The 21,327-nt window shown below is 48.9% G+C and overlaps 1 protein-coding gene across 3 annotated transcripts in view; it reads right to left on the bottom strand.

The window, feature by feature from the left end:
• Asap2 (ArfGAP with SH3 domain, ankyrin repeat and PH domain 2) overlaps positions 1-21,327 on the bottom strand; it is a 155,909-nt gene that overhangs the window by 35,558 nt on the left and 99,024 nt on the right. For all 3 annotated transcript variants that reach the window (XM_048439776.3, XM_048439778.3, XM_085690838.2), the window contains 7 exons: positions 21,155-21,241; positions 16,268-16,371; positions 16,102-16,171; positions 12,759-12,846; positions 7,723-7,771; positions 7,472-7,638; positions 5,049-5,182 (listed from right to left, as the gene is read on the bottom strand). In XM_048439776.3, the coding sequence (XP_048295733.3) occupies positions 5,049-5,182; positions 7,472-7,638; positions 7,723-7,771; positions 12,759-12,846; positions 16,102-16,171; positions 16,268-16,371; positions 21,155-21,241 (699 nt within the window). The remainder of the gene's footprint in view (positions 1-5,048; positions 5,183-7,471; positions 7,639-7,722; positions 7,772-12,758; positions 12,847-16,101; positions 16,172-16,267; positions 16,372-21,154; positions 21,242-21,327) is intronic.

Raw genomic sequence — 21,327 nt, 5'->3', positions numbered from 1 at the left:
CAGAACAGGGAAATGGGGCCTCTACAAACCTTCAGCCGTTAGACTTTGGAATGGTCCAGAGCAGAGTCCCTGCTTCCTATTCCCATAAGGAGGGATGTCAACTCTGCTAGCTTTTCTCTACCTCTCTGTACTCACTTGAAGACAGGATCCAGAAGTCCTCACAAGCCAGACTTCCCTGAAGTCCCTCAAGTCCCACAGGGGTCACAACACTGAGGCCTGCTCCTCTTCCTCCAGACACGATCTGGTCAAGCTGCCCAGTGGGGTGGACACCACATAGTTACCACATGCAGGCACCACGTAGTCATCTGGGCCTCTGCCAACTACAGTCTGGATCTATTCTGGTTTATTTTAGCTTGCCCACTCTCTATTTATCCCCAGCTCTGCCCAGCGGGGTGCAAGGTCTGAAGGCAGGCTATACTTCTTGACAAACACGTGCCCGAGGGTCCAGGAACACAGAGGGGTGACCAGTAGAGGCAGGGTCAAGAGATGTTGGCAGCTTAACAAGGGCGGAGCAGGAACATCTAGCGGGCAGGAACGAAGGCCACACTCTTACGCGGACCTTGCCATTGGTCTTATTTATTTGACAATATACACAGATGCTTGTGGACTTGGTTTTGCCTGCAGCTAAAAACATATCTGTGGTGTGACTTACAAACAGGATTGCACACGGCCTGTGGAAGGAATGTTACATGTGTATTACATGGGCAAGTTTCTCATACTCTGGGCCTCTCTTAGGCCAGAGAGAAAGAACAACAACAACAAAAACAACCAAATGAACAAACAAAAAAGATCAAAAAACCCAAACAACCAAACAAAAAAACCAGTCACAGCAATGCCTGGAACCTGAACGTGATTCAGTAGATGTCAGCTGACAGCAATTTCTCATTGCTTTAAGCAGCCGCAGCCACTACCCAGAGCGGCTTAGCTCAGTGCCATCAAATGCCAGCGTTGACAGCATCCCAGGGCTCGAGGCTGCGCTGCCCTGGCGTCTGACAGTGCAGCTGAGAGACCGCAAGAGACGGCTGAGTCAGCTACACAACTCCCCAGTCTTCCCAACATTCCTCCAGCATGATGGAAAGCTTTCAAAGTCAAAGTCCTTCATTCCGTTCAGACAGGGTCTCACTCCGTAGCCCAGGCTGGCCCCGAGCCCGCTGCATAGCACAGGGTGGGCTTGCGGCAGCAGCAATATTCCTGCTTTGGCCTCCACAGTTAGGCTCACAGACTTGAGCCATCACACCCTGTAGGTACCCAGGTTTCTTCCCCTTTTGTTCGTGGTGCTATGCAGGGCAGTTTTACCTCTGGCTTCCTGGCTTCTCTGTTATTGCACAGGCCTGAGGGTTTATCTTAGGAAGAACTTGGCCCTCTTTTGTTATGGTAATTCCACCTGCAAGCAAGGATCCCGCCGCCTAGGCCCTATATGCCACCCGCAGCTGTTCCTGGCCTTGGGCGCCTGACACCTGACAACCTCTTCCACTGCTCCGGATGGGAGGGGGCTTTGCCCCTTTGCCCCCTAGTATATATACCCAACTTGTGTTTAATAAAGTTGCCATTTACTCTTTGGTGAATGAGCATGGTCTCTTTGTATCTGTCTGTTTCAACCCTTAGGATATTCATCTATTCTCGTGGGCTCGATTCGGGAAAGCGCGCCCGCCTGTTTCGGGTTTGGGAATTCACAGAAAAGTGCAGGCAACAACACTCCACTCTAAACCAAATTTCAAACTACAGAATGTAACTTTCCACATGACAGAGAAATGGGCCACGTGATACCCATGCCCTAGGAGGTCATGTGGTTTTTCAGATGACTCCCTCCAGCATAAAGCTTCTTTTAATGGTCTTCAAAGTTAAGGAGAAATTCCATCTCTCTAAAACCCGGGCTTGCCAGGCATTTCTGAAACCAGGTTCACTGAGACTCCAGAGCTGCGGTTCTCAACCCTCCTGACACTGCGACCCTTTAGTACAGTTCCTCATGGTGTGGGGACCCCCAACCATAACATTACTTTTGGTGCTACTTCATAACTGTATTTTTGCTATTACTGTGTCATAATATGAATATCTGTGTTTTCCAATGGTCTTAGGAAGTCCCTGTGGAAGGCTCATTGGACCCCAAAGGGGTCTAAGCCTACTATAGTATGGAAGCTAAAGTGGTTGGGGTGACATAACTTCACCAAATGAGCCAAACGAGTCCTCCAACTGCCTGTCTTCCATTTCAGCGAGCAGGAGGTGATATGAAAGTAGGTAACAGGGAGCGGAGGTAGTCACTATCCACATCCAGCCACCTTCACAGATGCTGCTCTAATCCAGCGGGCCAACGTGGAAAGTGTGCTTTCAAACAACAGCAAATTAAAATGGAGAAACAGCCAGGGCACAGCGTCAGACACTTTGCAAACCAGGCCATAATCCACAGAACTGAGCAAGGGACTCTTCTGGAGAGGAAATTGCTGAAGTCATGTCGGAGGCCAGGAGCGAGGAGCATTTCTCTCCTAGTCAAAGACGTAATGCCCAAGAGAAAATGAAAATACATTCAGGTCCTGCTTGTGAGCTGGCTGCCTCTCTCGGGTCATTTTAAAAGTCTCAGCTCACCAACAAAAGCAAAAATGGAAAACTAGAAATGCTCTGCATAAATAAAGTGAAGCGGCAGTCGACGGAATGGGAAAAATACCTGGTATGAGGACAGAATCAAAAATACGTAATGAGCTTCAATAGCTTGACAGAATGAACACAGACAGTCCTGACGCAGGGGCAAAGGACCAAAGACACGAAACAGCAACTGGATAACAAGACCAATGTCCAGCAACACACGGACGACAGGCACATACCCTCGTACTAAGAAGCTTTTTTATCAAAAACGGTATCAATGGTGAGAAAGAAGAGAACCATATACACCATCGATTTGAATCTATGAGGGTGTCTTAGAAAAATAAAATAAAAGTACACTGGAGAGATGGTTCGGCAGAGTGCACACTGCTCTTACAGAGGGCCCGGCATCCCAGCATCCACCGCAGGGACATCAGTCACCTCTACCTCCTGCTCATGGGTCCTGACATGATCTTCTGAGGCATTTCTCCAAACCCACGTTTTGAGACACAGTTAATTAATCAGTGTTGGAACAAGGCTCTAACCAGCTCTTGAAAGCTAATTACTAGATGTCTAGGAATTCTGAGAGACAGTTGTTAAACATTGCTACTATTAAAAATTATACTATGCAAACGCATGATAAATCATGTCAACAACGACGACACTAGGTATTCGAGCCTCATTATCCTGTTGAGCAAGCTGGGGCACACCTGAATTCTAAATATGCAGGGATCTGAGGAAGAAGAAAGGAGAGAGGCTGGGCTACACAGTGACACCCTGTTCCCCCCCCCCCCAAAAAAAAAACTCAAATAAAACAAATCTTATCATTTCTAAATTTTACAACGTTTCACTATTATCAGTGTCTTGAGTTGTTTATATGCATTATTTTTATATGATGAATGGATGCTAGAACACTATGTTTCTGAACATCCTTTGCCAGCTCTCTAGTCGGTAATTCTCAAGAGTAACTCAAAACTGGCGACGACAGAAGCATTTACAGCAGGGAAATAGGCGGGCTTCGATCAAGGGCTCGTTGCTCCTCAGAGTTGGCTGTTAAACATTTGTTGGGAGAGAGGAGAGGCAGATGTGGTGCTCACATGTTTCCCACACGGCCAGAAAACCCACCACAATGCCAGTTTGTATCCCAGGAGTCTCAGAAGTGAGTATGAGCTAAGAAGGATTCAAAAGAGCCTCATTTTGAGTGGGTTAACTTAACAGGTGTAGAGCCTGGATACAGTAAGGTATTGTAAGCAAAGCTTCCCCGTAAAGTGGGAGATCCTACACCAAGGATGCTGAGTCACAGAGATCGGATGATCCAAGGCATAAGCCATGATCTCACCATACATCACTGGATGTGTCCCTCTGCTGTAAGCCAACTGGTGAAAGTAGAAATCACCACAGTCCATCAGAGTTTGCTGAGATACCGATTCCTCGGGAACTCGGTGTGGCCATTGAGTAACTAAGCCATAATCAGTTTTCCCAGAGATGCTGTACATTCAAACACCTCTGAGATGTAGGCCAGGTGCCCTAATATGAGCAGCAGGGATTGTATTCATAAGCAAGAGCACACTGAGGAGGGACTGAGTTTGTTTCCATTGTAAGGTGTAACCAAGAATGGTGCTGCCTGAGATTCACACTAGGTTTTCCTCACTCTTGTCTTCCAATATCAAACAAAGAATTCCTCAGAATGACAGGGCAGTTTCCACAAGAAACAGCCAGAAGCATCAGGAAAATGGACACACCGGATTCGGAGATGTCAAGAAGATGTAGGACCCCGTGAGAGGACTACTACTGGCCATGTGAATAGATCTTCTGTCAAGATTATTGCTCTTGACAGTAAAATCAATGGCAATCAATATCCACTTACTATTTACTACCCAGTGCTCAGTCATCTCAAGAAATGGTTTTGAGCGCTGCTTTCCAAATAGAAACTACAGATTCTGAAGCGGCCCCAAAGCCCAGGTAGGTGCGCAATCGGCCTCATGACTCAGTCAGGCTACAGAATCAAGTACCTAAAGGTATTTCTCAAAACACACTTCCATCTCCCCAGCCCTCTATCACAGAGCATCCATATTAGCAGTGAGACAGGCATGGAAGACTACTTTAGAAAAGCGAGGAGCTACAACAGAAGCCAGTACCTCTCGTGAGAGGGCTAATACAGATCAGAAAGGCCAATGGGGCGGGAAGCCAAACGTGGGCACAGTCTTGCCAGAAACTGGTTGATGACTTGGGCACAGTAAACCCTTTGCTGGCCCCATAGGCTTTGGGTTCTGTGCCTGGTTAGTGGAAGGGAGCAATGGGCCTTCGGCTGCCACCTCAGCCATTTTAGAAGACTCCTCCACCAGCCTCGGTGTCCCTTGTCTGGGGACGTTTCCACTCTTTGTATTTATGAATAACATCCCATAACAAGACGTGCCCTCGCTCCTTGGTAGTGGAGAGGGAGTCATTATCAATGAGTTTCTAAATCAAATTACCAGAAGCTCAGACGTTCCCAATACATCTAAGGTCAAGGACTGCATCCTGGAGTAATGGACCCCCAGCTCCCGGTGGATTCCAGAGCACTCGATGCAAGTGAGGATGCCAAGGTTGGTGGAGAGCCACGTTGGATCTGCCAAAGAGAAGGGGTCCTCGTAAGTCAGCCGTCAGATGACAGGAGACGGAAGTTTCTCCCGGTCAGGCTGCTGAACATGGAGATTTGAACAAGAGCATTTTACCTGTGATATAGCTGGTACCCTGATCATCTAAAATTACACCAAACCCACAACCAACGACAAGGTGTTCATTCTTCTCCTCCCAACCCTGTCCCTCCACACACTGCAGTGACTGCAAGGGCTAGTCCCGCAGCATTCACCCCAGTTCTGCCTGGCCATATCACAGAATGGAGCAGGAAGAGCATAGCGCTGCAGGGAGAAGGATGGATAAGGTCTCTATGTGCCACCACTAACAGAGAATACTCATGCTCGTGAAGGGCTGTGCTCAGGATCTGGGGAAGAGTCAATCGCACTGCAAGTGTCAGACATCAGAGTACGTTTGCACACTATCTCATTGTATGCTCAGGGCCTGTCACTAGCTAGTACAGTGTGAACAGCCGTTCTGTGTCTCCCCAAGTTCGAGCTGCACCTTCCCCACATGGGACATTCACTTCCTCACTTTAAGTATCCTACCAGGTGCTGAGCGCACACTGTGGACCCAGCCAATACTTGACAGGCAAATGCAGAATTGACAAAGCACTGAAAATTAAGACGTATTGGAGCACGATGTCCTAGGAGTGCTTGCTGCCCTTTAGAAATTCTCCACAGGCAAACATGACCATCTTGCCCACAAGATCATCATGAAATTCTTTAAAAACTGTCTGGTTGTTAACAATTGGGGATGGGGGAGAGAGGTTGGAGAGATGGCTCACTAGTAAGAGCATCTGCTACTCTGGTAGAGGACCTGAATGAAGTCCGCTCCCAGCACCCATGTGACTACTCACAACCATCTGTCACTCCAATTCCAGAGGATCTGATGCACTCTTCTGGCCTCTATGGGCATCACACACACACACACACACACACACGCAGTGCACATGAACTCACCCAGACTCACACACACATGTTATACACACAAAGTCACCCAGACCCTCTCTCTCTCTCTCTCTCTCTCTCTCTCTCTCTCACACACACACACACACACACACACACACACACACACACACACACACACGGTGCACATAAACTCACCCAGACCTCACACACAACTCCAAGGAAAATAAACAAACAGATAAATCTTGGGGAAGAAAATGTGGGCTAGAATTTTAGCTCCAAAGTACAGTGCTTACCTACCACGTGGAAGGCACTAAATTTAATACCCAGGACATATACGTACACACCACACACACACACACACACACACACACTTGCACCCGCATTAACAATTATTACTAGCATCCATGTTTGCAGGCACCTCAGCTATTCTGTGTACATCCCGCTTTGGGGGAACAATACACGTTCAGACAACATAGCACGTTTCATACCATCTGTGTGGCCTTAGCACTTGTCTGCATCATCTCTTTATGAAGACGCTCTAAGCGTCTGAATATTCCACCATTCTTATTCTTCCTTATGAAAGAGTACACTCTTCTTGCTGCCTCTGCTCCCGCCACCAAGATAGTTCTAAGGATCTGAGACCAAACAGAAACTCAGGAAAACAAGAACTTGATGGCATTTCTAACTATCCACTCTACTGCAGTTGCATTTTCAATAGAAACTGTCACAGAACTAAGTGAACGGGAAGCCACGTTTCTTGGTAAGCAAACATTCAGACAAGTACTGTGTCCATCCTAACTCCCCAGCCCTCTCCTAGCTTAATTTAAACGTCAATTCCTCAAGCCATAAAGTTCTGGTTGTTGATATCCACAAAGATACTATGTGCCTTAACATGAACCCTCTGATAAATTATATCAAAATGCAAACACAGGATATGACGGATAATAAAGATCTATCGCTCATCCTACAGTTGGCTGACAGTCTGTGGCTCTCTTCCTGGGGTCAGAGCCAGAGTGTGCCTGAAAGTGGCTTCAAAAGGTTCGTCCCCAGTGGACCTTCACAGCGTCTCAGAGCCTGTAAGACCGGTGACCTTCAGCTCATCCCCACTGCGCCCTTCAGTTTTCTTCACTACTGAAATCTTTTCATCTCCACCAGGCTGTCTTTCCATGGTCCCGCCCTGGGCCCAGCAGGCCAGCATCTCCCACCCATGGGCCCCGCTGCGCTCTGCACAGTTCATTAAGCATTTGTGTAATGGGATGAGCAGACTGAGCTGCACCGATTTCATGTTTGAGATGACAGTTAGAAATCAATGGGCGGGTTCTGCGGAATCCGAACACCCTAGAGCTGGGTGGCGACAGTCCCCAGGTCACCTGGCGCTCCACAGTCGCAGCACACGTCATTGCCTGTCATCCTCTGCACCTCCAAGATGATCTCTTTGGTCAGTTCCTGGACGATGTTGTTTTCCCCGGTGCTGTCGTCGCCCTTAAATGCATTATTCAGAGCCTCTTCCTTGCTGTTCTGCAGTACAGACATCCATCTGGACAGACAGCCACAGCTCGGGTGTTAGAGGGAGTGCATTCCCACTCCCACCCCTGTCCCCGGCCCAGCCCATGGTACTTACATCTGACATTCCTGTTCGTCCTCGGCTTGGAAGTGGTACGTCCTGTCATCTGCACAGCAAGGGGAGACTTATTACCGCGAGGCCAGGTCTTTACAACGGTGCGAATGACATGTGCTCTCCACCGTACTAATGGACAAAGCTGAGCACTCCTCCCGGTCTGCGGTCTGCGTGTGCATGCACGGGTGTGTGCCAATGCTTCAGTCACTGTGACTTTGTAATGCAAACTGATGAACCTGCCCATTCTAGTCTAAAACATGCAAGTGAGGCTACTGAATAGAAACCAAACTTTCAAAACGTTTTATATTCATCACAGCCATCCCCCATCCCCAAGGAACTGTTAAAGTCCTTTGATAAGCGCCTTTCCCCTCCCACTTTTTCAGGCAGGGTCTCCTATGTAGACCAGGCTAGCCCTGAACTCACACAGATCTGCCTGCCCATGCTTACTTAGCAATAGGATGCAACAAGTGGACCATCTGTCTGGTGAACGAGAGCCTTTTCTGAAAAAATGCCATCTTAGACATTTTCTGGCTCCCTCAGAAAGTGGATTAATACTCTATCATAAATTCTAAGAATATCACACTCTGATAGTCTGATGTCACAAGCATAACTAACCCAAAAAGACACAGTTAAATAAAGGTCTAAGAGGCAGGGCCACACTGGCGCAGCAGGTGCTTGCAGTGTTTTACAAGTGTTGGGGTAGGGGGCTGTGATCCCTGCACGCACAGTGGGGACGCATGGGACAGGGGGGACAGCTTCACTTCTGTGCTACCCAAAAATGTGCAATCTCAGTTAAGTCCTCATAACACGGGAAAACCTAACTTGACAGACATTTCACAACAAGACTAGACAGCAGTCTTCAAAAGACACAGAGGTCAACACAGACAAGGGAGGAGGGCAGAAACGAGACCGCTGGGGACCAAGATCTTAATGCAATGTGGGGGCCTGGGGGGCGGGGAATCTGGGACCAGAACAAGGATGTGAGTAGAAAACAGGTGTATTCTGGGTAGGATTTCACAGTACTATGCCTAGGTCCTTCCTCAGTGTGGATTTCTCTAGTAATACATACTGGCTTATGAATATCTACACACACACACACACACACACACACACACGCAGATGCTCAGTAAGGGACAGCCACAAAATCTATGCACAGAATCGGTCAAAACAAGAAAGTTAAAAAAGAAAACCAAGTCTGAAAAGAGAAGAGGTCTAACTTCTACAAATGACACAGAGTGACACTCTTCTTAGTGGCACAAGAAAATATCGATGACCCTAAAAGCAAGCAGAAGGCGAGGAGAGGGCTCAGCCATTGAGCGTACCTGCCACCAAGACTGGCAGCTTGAGAGCCATCTTTGGGACCCACAGGGTGGGAAGAGAGAACCAACTCCCACAATTCGCCTTCTGGTCTCCAAATGGGCACATGCACACACACATATAAAATGGTTTTAAAAAGATAATGGGTGGACATGGCTCTGCAATAGTAGCTTTTGGTCCGGGCCTTAGGAAGGACCCTGAGGAACTGCCAGGATGGGGGCCAGACATCAAGGGGAGTCATGTCCGGACACAAGTGCAGTGCAGAGCGGAGGATCCGGGCCACGGTTTTGGTTTTGGTTTTGCTTGTTTCTTTAAAATCTTAACTGCCGGGGGGAGGGGAACAATACCTTTCTATGTCCCACCTGTCACTGAAGAGAGAGACGGATGTAGAAAGCGACTTCACGTTAGACAACACTGGACTGCACCCAACTGAGTAAGAAAAGAGACACGGCCACTTTCTCCTACGCCCAGGCACTTCACGGCCCTGGCCAGCCTCCTAGGAAGAGGGCCAGAGGGGCAGGTCCACAGCTCAAACTGGAAGCTTGCCACATGGAGCTCAGAGTTCTCAGGAAGCTGAGACTGGAGGGCCTGCCAGTGCCCCGTGCCCACACTGAGTTACTTCACAGCCAGATAGGGTACGACTTGGGTTGGCTGTTGGCTAATTCTGCCTGCGTTGACCGGAGAAGTAGGAGGTCATTTCGTGTGAAAATGTCCAAACAATGTTCCACCTGCAGGTTCTCTGGAGATCCGCATGAGCTTCTGCCACATAGAAAGGCAGGCCACTAGGGTTCCCTGTACCCCATCCTGCTTGGGAGCCTGGCCAAGTTGGCTCATAATTCTAACCACCACCCTTACTAGGGTGCCCGTGTGGGTCAACTTGGGTTTACAGAGGGGAAGTCAGCCTGAGGGCATGAGACTGGACGAGTTCCCAAAGGGTTGGCTTTACAACAGACAAATCCCCCTCGAGGGGCACATTCCCATGGCCTCTTGGTCAAAATGGGGAGCCCCCTTGTGGGAGAGCAAGATCACAGCCTTGCAGGCGGTGGTTGAGTGTGTCATCCTGAGAGATTTCAAGGCAGCATGACCAGTGAGGATCGGGGGCAGCCCATGGAGGGCAGCTGAACTCTTGCGCCCGGTTGTCTCCCAACAACTCAACTTTGCTAAGTTCAAAGACACCTGATAGCATTTGCTCCACCTGTCGGGAGGCAGAGGAGGCATGAGGGAAGAACAGGGTGCCGAGCCAGGTCCCTCTCACTCAGGAGCTAGTGCATTTCCTCGATAACTTCCTGTCTCTTCACGCGAACTCAGGCCCCAGCAGCCCCATGTAAAGCCACTTCTAGAGGATCTGGGCATCTTGAAAATCTGCTGAGTTAAGAACTGGGCGGGGACTGGAATTAATTTTGCCCCTTAAAGACCAAGCAGAGGAAGTGGGTGAGACTGGTTTTCAACATAACCAAGGCTCTGCAAGGCGACAACAAGGAACTGTGCCTGCAGCCAGGTTCACAGAGAAGCTCAGGCTGGGCCCTCTTGGGGTTATTCATAAGCCTGAAGATGCTACAAAGTTAGCAGTGGGGCCTTGGTGAAGTCCACAGCACTGCTCCGGGGCAGAAGCAGACTCACACACTGGCCGCTTCTCCCACATCCTCAGGATGCAACAATTCACACCCTAGTGGAGGTGGGGGGTATCTGAGCCCTCATTATGTGCATGCCCTGCCCCTTCCCCTACTTGGTGAGCCCAGGATGGAAAGTTCCATAGCAACCACTTCTGCACTTGTGCTGTTCACTCGACCCTGCCAGTCATGCTGAAGGTGACAGCTGTGGGAGGTGCTGTCCCCACCTGGCTGAGATGCCCAAAGCCCAGGAAGCTCAGACAGTTACCAAGCGAATCTTAGCCAGCTTTTTAACAAGTTACTTCTTTTTTAGAAATAAAGGGTTGAAAAAAACCCCTTCTCCAGCCACCAGTAGACATTTAGCGACACCATTGAGTTTTCTTCCTTTAACTCAAGCTTTGGCTGCTGTCTAGAGGCAGGTGGCCCAGCAGAAGTCACATTTTAAACCAGAGTCAAGGCTCAGCATTTACGTTGTAGATGTAACGGAGAGAATTTGCTGCTACACTTGGAACCTGCCAGACTGAGGTTTGGAGCTTGAAGCAGCATAATCTCAACCCCTGCCCCTTCTATGTGTGTGTTTCTTTCTCTGTCTCTGTCTCTGTCTCTCTGTGTGTGTGTGTGTGTGTGTGTGTGTGTATGTGAAAGCCAGAGGAGGTATTCCACTGTCATTTTCTGCTCCATCCCCTGAAGACAGGGTCTTTCACTGACCCTGGGGATATCCTAGTGGCCAGCAAGCTCCAATGATCCTCCTGTCTCTCCCTGACTCAGCAGTGCTGGGGTTGAAGGCACACACATGGCCACGGCTTGCACAGCAAGCGCCCGAACCCACTGAGCAATCTCCCTAGCCCAGCATAAATGACCAACAGTCCCCAGAGGTTTCCCATATCACACAGCTCACCCCTCCCTGCAGCTCGATGCAGGAGGTCTACAAAAGAAAATCTAGTAGACGAGGAACACACGCTGGGCAGTCGGTGGAGATGGCACGGCCATACTTCTTGATTTGCTGTGTGTGGTAAATCACATGACACTTCCTACAAGGTCTCAACAATGTGGTCAGAAAGCATCCTATCACAGGATGGGGTGCTAAGGATGACGGGATATACCACCTGCCTACGCCCCTCAGGTCAGAGCTTGGTGTCAACCGCTGCGCTGGACATCTTTAGAGTGCAGACTGGTCCACCCGTCCTGAACTGTAATCATGTCGCGTACAATGACCAAGGACAAAACCTATCTATCGTATTTTCCTTAAGACATCACAAACCCCTTTCCTGTTTTGGGAGGATTCTGGGTAAACATTTGCTGTAATTGCTGGTTCTGCGACAGTTTCTTTGTGTGCACCACAAAAGAGAGAAATACACAGGAGAAAAAGACAAATTCTGTAGTGGGAAAAATAAAAAACTTAAAAAAACAAGAGGGGTAAAAATCACTAAAGTTCAAGGGCTTTATTGAAGACCTAATCATTCCCACTTTGAGCATTAAAAAAAAGAAAAGAAAAAAGAAAAGTACCACTTTACATTAATGTATGTTTTGGGTAGAGAGGGGACTTACGTGCACTGTGGTGCGTGCATGTGGTCAGGGGACAACCTGCAGGACAGATCCACTCCTACCATATGGGATCCAGGAATAGAACACAGGTTGTCAGGCTTGGCAGCCAAGGGCCTTTTACCCACTGAGCCATCTCCCCGCCTCCATTTATGACATTTTAAACATCACACGCATAAATGATAGAAGGTCCAGGCAGTAAAACTGTCATTTGAAAAAAAAGCAGGCTAGAGGATTTGAGACCTGAGGCTCACCTAATACAATCTGTTTGTTTACCAGTGGGGGAGCTGAGACTCAGGGCGGAGAGGGTGGCTCTCAGTTTACAGAGCAGATGGAGCGGGAACTCTCCAAAGGCCAATCTTAACCCAAAGTCCTGGCAAGCCAGCCATCAGTCACCACTGGAAACAAAAGAGGCAGGCCACTTGAAAATGGTCTCGCCATGAACCTATGCTAGACGGACCTCAAGCTCAGAATCCTCCTGCCTCACCCACCCGAAGACCAATTCCTCAAAAGGCTGACTTTCCAGGAACGTATAAAGTAAGCACTGCACAGTCTGAGAAAGAGCCTTACGTGAAATGAGGTCGAAACACTTCTTCTCCTCGGGGTTGGTCTTCACCTGGCAGGTCAACAGGTTGAGTTTGGCGGGCGGCCGGTTGGCCTGTTTAGAAACAAATGTAAAACACGGGGTGAGTGGGAAACGGGAGAAGGTCCTCAAGAGAAGACATCTTCCTGGTTTGCAGAAGTTTATATCAGGGACAGGACATACAGGAATGTTGGGGTTTCTTGGGTCTCAGTCCTGCAGGAGGCAGGGTCGCTGCCCTCTCTGCCAGGGCACACACAGGGTTTCTATGGATAACCCACTAAATCCAGTTAGTGTTATTCAAATGTGCATAGTTTGGGGTCACCCACAGGAGCGTGGGAAACCTACCAGTGGCTCCATTCCCAATGAAGATGATTTCCCCTCCACCTACAATTATACAGCTACAGCATACAGACAACAATTAGCAACTCAGAACGGCATAGGGTCTAGAGACGATCAACCCCATCCATGGTAGGACTGCAGCGGGATCAGTCATATACAGTCTCACACAGTTAACCACAGTTCCTACCAGGACACCTTCTAGAGCCACCATGAAGAGGTATGACATTTCCTCCCTCCCCATCTCTGTCACCTCCCTTCCCTGCTGTATCACTTCTCTCTACCTAAGTAATTACACCCAAAGACAAACTCTCACTCCACAACAAAGGAAAACCAAGATCATGAAAAGACCTGAGGCCTTCATCTAGACTAGGAACTCAAGGCCATAAATATAGTTTACCTATTAAAAATGGCGGCCAAGAAGGACTCACAGACACTCGGCAAGCAATCTTACACACCACCAGCCCCCGCAGGTTTCACTTTAATAACCACTTGCTGTTTGCTCGTTTGGATTATTAACTACCAACAAAGATGTAAGGGAAATTTACAAGAGAAAATTCTATCCACTAACACACACACATCTGCCCCATGCCATTTGGAAAGAAACAAAGTCATTATTCAATCTAGCTGGAGGGCAGTGCTGGCTCCTTCCTGAGGCAGTCTAGGTTTAGCAGGAAACTCTAGCAATAGGGAAGTTCCCGAGGGCAGAGGTTATTAGTGATTCTACTTCTACTAAATGTTCCAGGCTTATAAAAGCCACTGATTGACTCATTGATTGATTGACACCATAAGGATTTAACCTAGGGCCTCATGCATGTAAGGCAAGCTCTTTATCACTAACCTGTATTTCTAGTCCTTAGAACACCTTCAAAACACAAACTTGTGCTTTGAAATGTTATTCCAAATGAATAACATTTACATTTATAACTGTTGGGCTAACTAGGTATGGTGGCACACAACTTTAATCTCAGCACTCAGGAGGCAGAAACAGATGAACTACATACATACATACAGACAGACAGACAGACAAACTAAAATGTTGGGCCCTCTAAGAGGCAGCAGGCAACTCTTTGGGCACAATGCAGCCCTCACGTCTTGGGGGAGGGGGGTGGCAATGCTGTGGACTTGGTCAAGAAGACACCTAATCAGAGCATCTAATCCCATGAATGACTGCCCAAGTTCCAGAAACACAGCCTGTTGTGGCGACACCAATGCCGACCCTCAAGGTACCCATCCCAGACGGTACCCGTACCCAGATGGTTACTGTGGGTGCAAAAAATGAAGCGATTTCACTTCCCAGAGGCTACCAGCTTCCAGAAGGGCCTGTCTTCCCGATAGGGCAAGCATGCCCCTTCCGATTTCCACAGACCCTATTCCCAGCTGTGTGACAGGCGCTGCTCCTCTTAGATCCCCACTTCCCCACACCTACCTTTGGGAGCCTGCTCCTTTCTCACGGTGGGAACAAAGTACAGCCACAAGCCGCTAGCCAGAGGGGCAAGCTACTCAGGAGTCAGACAAAAACCCTCAAATAATGCATTTCCCACTCTTCACTCTCGGCTCGGACAATTCACGGCTACAACAGGCAAACACTTGGGTGGCATGGGAACATGGAGGGCCCTTCAGGAGCCTGACTGCCAGGGCATACAGAACAACACACAGGCTACCCAGGCTCCTCCAAGGCAGTTAGGTGGAGGCTGAGCTGGGACCCACCCACAGATACAGCGGGAAGTGGCTGTTAACGCCTCCCCCCAAGTGGAGGTTCCTTGAGAGGGTTCACCTCAAAGCACACAGCTCTTAAAAAATACATACACTGTAAGGAGAACCAGCAGCATCCTAGTGAAGATAATTAGAACTACTGTCTTCTCCGAAACTCGGGTAACCCATCAAAATTTAAAGAATTCTTATAAAGCCTTTGGAGAGGAAGCTGGAACGCTGGAAGTTACTCAGAACCAAGTCAGCTAGGAATCACCAGGCCTGCCCTCTCCCGTTGCTGGCTTAAGTGGAGATCCTGCCCCTCAGGGACCCTGAGAAAGCAAATATGCCTTGTGACATGGGCGCTCTAAGTGTAAGCAAGGAAACGTGTCCCTCACTCTACAGTCCAGGCAGCGTGCCGGAACTAAAGCAAACTAATGCACACCGTGGAAATGAAACACAGCAGCAGAAGGGGTAAGGCCCAGCCGTCCTCCTGACATTCTGCACCTAAACGATGCATGGTTAAACACGCTTGCGTCCCTTAGTCTCAGGCAGTCGTGTCCCCTCACTCCTGTCCACCTGCTGTGTGGAAACAGAGCATCCAGGTCCAAACTTCAAGGATCAGGAGTGAGGTGCAGTTTGGGTTATGGGAAGGCGGATGACCTTGGCAGATACAGTGAGTCCTCAGGGGCTGAGGTGGCAGGGACCATGGTTGTTTGGTACAAATCAGTTCTAGTGCCTTGCTTGCCCTTAATGGACTCATCGAAAGTGAAGGGGACACTCCCTTCCCTAGACTCCCACAGCATCGTCTTTGCTTCTGTGACATCTTTAGGTGAAGCTTTCTTGGTTACACAAAAGCGCTAAAGACGGGACCATGGTGGCGCATGCCTTTAATCCCAGCACTCGGGAGGCAGAGGTGGGTGGATCTCTGTGAGTTCGAGGCCAGTCTGGTCTACAAGAGCTAATTCTAGGACAGGCTCCAAAACTACAGAGAGAAGCCCTGCTTCGGGGGGGAAACAAAAACAAAAACAAAAAAACAACAAAGCAAAAGTGCTTAAAAAAAAAAAAGTCTACCTGTGCTTCTGCCCAATCCCGCCTCTTAGAGGACTGCAGGAGAAAGGAAGACTAAGAAAAAGACTCATATTATTACCATCACCCACGGACAGGATGGACAAACATGCAGTACGAGACCTGCAGCCGGGGAAGACACTGTCTGCACTCAGCGAAAGGACAACTGATGGCCTTGACACCCAGACCAGCTTCACCAGCCCCAGCAGAGACTGGATCAGGAGGGATACTCACGGTGCCATGCGATATGGTCAGGAAGCCATTCTTAACCGAACACTTCCTCTTCTGCCACACTTTTCTGATCCTTGAGGAGAACAGGGGGAGATCAGCAGGGTTTAGACACTGACACAGAAGGTAACCGCGTACATCCCAACTCGGCACCCAGTGGGCTGGCACCTACCCATCGCTCTTCTTGTACAGGTTCCCATTCCGCTCTGTGCCGTGTTCCTTGTTTCCCTGAGGCTGATGTAAGCTGTACGCTGTACTCTGGCGAAGTTGTGAGTCCTAAAAATTCGGTCAAGAAACTGCTTTTTAATGCATCTTGTTTAAGTTCTACTTTAAAAAAAATGCACTACATTAAAAAAAAAAAAACACCCGCCTAAATGTTTAAATATTACTATAAAACTCCCCCCTCATCACACATATACACACAAAAAGAAAGAAAGAAAAGAAAGAGAAAGGAAAGGAAAGAAAGAAAAAAGATAAAATTCCTACCAGGGAATTCATAAAGCCACCTATCGAGCTGTAGGGCATGTCAAGCATCAGTAATTCTAGTGCTGGCACTGGGGGAGAGGAGTGGCAGGGCACTGTTGCACATGTGGGTGACCCAGTCCCATCCCAGCTCTTCTCCCCCTATACTATCGGCACCTTGGCGGTGAGAGGTTGTATTTTGGCCCCTGGCAATGACTAGGAGATCCGGTGACGGTAAAGCCTTGGGAAAGAATATTCTCTGGAGCGTTGGGAAAGACCACCATTTGCAACGTGGACAAAGTGAAAAGCGAAGTCATTTGGGCTGAGGGTGGCAGCAGCAAGATGTAAGGAAGCGAGGAGGCTGGCAGAGAGGACTGAGAAAAGCAGGGACAAGCCCGACAGTGACAGACACTGGCACAGCTGGCCATCGTGGTGCGGGCACCGAGTGTGGGCACACTGGCATGAGAAGGTATGGCCTCTCTGGCTCACTGCTGCGTCTAGGGGTTGAACAAATGAATTAGTCCCTGTGGATCGAGTTAATGAACTGAGACCTCGGCATACACAACCTCTCAGCCATCCTAACGGCTGCAGAAATGGGCAACAACATTCCTGTTCTGCGGGAGACCGAGGCAGGAAAGGCCCAGACCCTGCCACTCTCATGAGGGGAAAGATAGAAGACAAAGACCCAGCCTTCCTGCCCCACCTCTGAGACTGGGACATCTCCTAGCCATCGTCTAAAGTCCTGGCTCAGAAGCTGTGTGGCCACTGGCAGACCCCTCCATTAAAGTTCTCACACTGTACCCCAAGTCGCTCTTCTCGCCCCTACTTCTAAATTGTCACTCCTGGAGTAGGAAGCACTGTGCCCACTTTACTCTGGTGTGTTTGTGCAGGGTACCGCTTAAGAAACAAGAACTGCAGGTGCTGGGCAAGTCGTTAAGACCAGGGCAGGCATGCTCAGGACTCGGCAGAGGCCAGCAGTGAGCTAGGGCTGAGCATAAGGTCACAAATCCAGATGGGAAAATCAGTCAGAAAGAGACAAGGGTCAGAGCAGGGCCTGCTACTTGACAAGCCAACGGCTCCACCACTGGCCACTAGACTGGGACACTTGAAAAGGGGAGGCAGACGTCAGAGAGAAAAAAAAAGAGAGAGGGAGGGAGGAAGGGAGGGAGGGAGAGAGAGAGAGGGAGGGAGGGAGGGAGGGAGGGAGAGAGAGAGAGAGAGAGAGAGAGAGAGAGAGAGAGAGAGAGAGAGAAATGCACTCATACAACTGAGAGCTCCGGCTTCCTCACGTAAACCCTAAGACCACCTCCCAGACCCTGATCGTCCTGCAGGATCACATCTAGGTTCTCATTAGCAGCGGGATCCCAGCAGGTCCACCCATGTGGACCTCACTGAGATGGGGCATAGAGATGCACATAGGATGGAGAAAACAGAAGACGAAAGTGACTGACAGAAAGTGCATACAATATCCAGGGGCACTGGGGGCATTAAGCATTGAACCCAGTGCCTTGTGCATGCTTGCAAGTGCTCTACACTTTTGGCGTGTTTTTTTTTCTTTTCTTTTCTTTTTTTTTTTTTTTTTTTTGAGATAGGATCTCACTGTGTAGCCCTGGCTAGCCTGTCACTCACTCTATGGATCAAGCTGATCTTGAACTCACAGAGATCCCCAGTTTCTGTCTCCCAAGAAGCTAGGATTACAGGTACATGTGATACCAGGACACCCTGGAAGAAGGATTCCTCCCCAGAAATCAAGCATGGGGCACAGATACACAGTTTTCACATTTTCTCTATGTGAGGTTCTTCCCGATGGAAACAATCTAACAGAGGTACCCTCTCTAGAGAGAAACAGCCTAACCAGGGAGGTATGAGGAACACTGGGAGAAAAGACGGGACTCCAAACTGAAGGACAACCACAGGGTGGTAAAGAAGAGCAGCTGGCAGCCACCAACTGACAGTCGCATTTGGTGCTGACTTAGGCTGAGATTCGCAGAGGGAGCAGGAAGCCTCCACTCCAACCAACCTAAAAGGCACGGTCTGTGGACCCGTGGTTGAACGTCCACGCCAATCTCTAGTGCACAGGCAGAGTTAGAATTGACACAGTGCTGCTAAAATCCACCCAACATCTCGGCTGAGTCTCTGAGTCACAGGGAAGAAAGTAACTGAAGGGAGCAGAGATAAGCAGCCATGCCCAGACACTACGGGAAAAGACGTATGATCCAACGTCTCGGCATTTGCTAATGAGGTGCTACTGTGTCGGCAGACTGTCCCACAGTCTAAGCATCAGCACCGAAAAGCAATCGATGCAGGAAACATCCTCACAACCAGGGGTGTGGAAGAGAATTCGGCCTGAGAGCAGTCAGCAGGCACAAAGCCAGGGGAAAGGAAGGAGGTTCAGCTGACACGGCCCTGTGCCACTGGGGCAAATGAGCTGGCTAGTCCAGACCACAGGGAAAAGCCACCAGACTTCTTGTCTGTGTCACCAAGCTTCACACCTCTGCAGAACCATTGGTAACAGCTCTCTGATGAAGCTGGTTTCCTCAGACCTCAAATTCTGCACAGTCAAAACCATCATAGTCTCTGTACCCCAACGGCTGACAAGCCAGCCACGTCTCCTCATTTCCAACTGGATCGTTTCTGCCTCGGTTAGAGCTCCTCAGACAAAAACATCTCCCCACCAACACTATGGGGAGCAGCCACCTCACGGGCTTGCGCTTTCTGGACCAGGAAAAGGTCACCATGCTGTAGTAATCTCTAGCAAAGCAGCATCATGGAGAAGGCACTCGGGGGTAGCCCTGCCGAGAAAGGGCTCAGCAGGGACCAGAAGGCCTTGCAGAATGACAGCAGGAGTGTAAACTAAACTTGGGGTTTTCCATCTCATTCGTCTTATGTGTCCAAATCCTACAATCTTTTTAAGGAAAACCATCGACTGTAGAGAGAGAGGAGACACCGAAAGCTGAAGCGAACTAGTCAAGCTACGTGAAGAATCGTTTACAAACGAAGCATGCGAAACTGCCATCTGTGAAAATACTGGGTACTTACTCTCCTAGACTTCGGTCACAAAAGGTAAATGCATTTGGGAGAAAAACAACAAGATTCAGTTACAGACTAAGAACTATGCTTTGATAAGCAGTTATTTAAATTTATCGAAAAGGAAGAGGACTTATGTTAAACTCCCATTATATTCCACTACTCAGAGGTTGAGGCAGGAGGATCACTTGAGCCTGGGAGTTCAGAACTAGAGACAAAGCTACTCATTATAAAAGCTGCATCATCATCACCTGGTGATGTCTGGGGACACAAAGACACCACCATACCAAGGAAACAAACAAGAACCACGGAAGGCTTGCCACTGGAGTGGAGCCACACGCAAAGATAACTCTTATCTTTTTTTTTTTAAGTTATTTATATCTTATGTCTGAGAGCTCTGCATGTACACCTGCAGGCCAGAAGAGGGCACCAGACCCCATTACAGATGGTTGTGAGCCACCATGTGGGTGCTGGGAATTGAACTCAGGACCTCTGGAAGAGCAGTCAGTGCTCTTAACCTCTGAGCCATCCCTCCTAGCCCTAACTCTTATAGTTAAAAAAAGCATTGCTGTTGTTATTAGTGTGTGTGTGATATGTACCTGTGAGATGGGCATGCAAGTTGCGGGACAACTGTTTTCAGCTGGTTCCCTTCCCACTGTTGTATCCGCTACTGGAACTCAGAACTTTCACCCTCTGAGCCATCTGACCAGCTCTCGTCTCGTCTTTCATTTGATGTTCACACAAGGCATCATTGTACAGTTTAGTCTATCCTAGAATTTACTATGCAGCACCGGGTGGCCTCACACTCACAGAGGTCCTCTTGCCTCAGCCTCCCTCATGCTGGGATCCTCTTGCCTCAGCCTCCCCCATGCTGGGATTATATCATACCACTACACCCAACCTAACTCCTCAAAAACAGAACAGACTAGGGCTTTAAGGGAACTTGCTCTGTCTCTACTCCACAGACCAGGGAAAGTTCACACTGGGGTGAGAATTCACACAGGGGAGAGTTCACAGTGAAGAGAGTTCACACATGAGGAAAGTTCACAGAGGCAGAGTTCACACAGGGGAAAGTTCACACTGGGCAGAGTTCACAGTGGTGGAGTTCACACTGGGGAAAGTTCACACAGAAGAAAGTTCACACTGGGCAGAGTTCACACTGGGGTGAGTTCACACTGGGGTGAGTTCACAGTGGTAAAGTTCACACAGGGGACAGGTTCACAATGGGAACACACAACAGAACATGGAAGCCACAAAGTCTGGGGACAGACTTAGGGTATAAATGTGACAGACAGAACCACGAGGAACTGGCAGAGCAGGAAAAGCATCACACCTGGCCACTCAGGCCCATAGTGGTTGCTGTTCCTAGAAGGAAGTATCCTAAAATAGACGGCCTTATAAAACTAAGATTTAAAAAGCAAAAGACATTTTAGGCTAATAGCCATGGTCCCAGAGGAGTCTGTGAGCCCCCGGTCAACACGTATGTCATAGTCCTCAGCCCAAAGCTTCTAAGGCATGTGTGTGGGGGGGTGGGATTTAACAGTGATCTTCCAGTCTTAAATCCCCTCACCTCTTTCTGCTCAACCTGCAATGCTGATTTCAAAATATCCCGAAGCTGTATCAGCTGCCGCCGTTCCTCGTCCTGGGCCTGTTTGATCTTTGAAGAGCAAACGAAGCAGAGAAGAGTAAGACTAAGGCACCCTTAGGCGTTGCAGATCATGGTATTTCCACACACAAGCACAT

This window comes from Myodes glareolus, chromosome 6 (genome assembly GCF_982192425.1).
Source record: "Myodes glareolus chromosome 6, mMyoGla1.1, whole genome shotgun sequence".
Lineage (NCBI taxonomy): Eukaryota > Metazoa > Chordata > Mammalia > Rodentia > Cricetidae > Myodes > Myodes glareolus.
The sequence above is the reverse complement of the archived record's forward strand: the minus strand, read 5'-3'. Positions and strand labels throughout refer to the sequence as shown.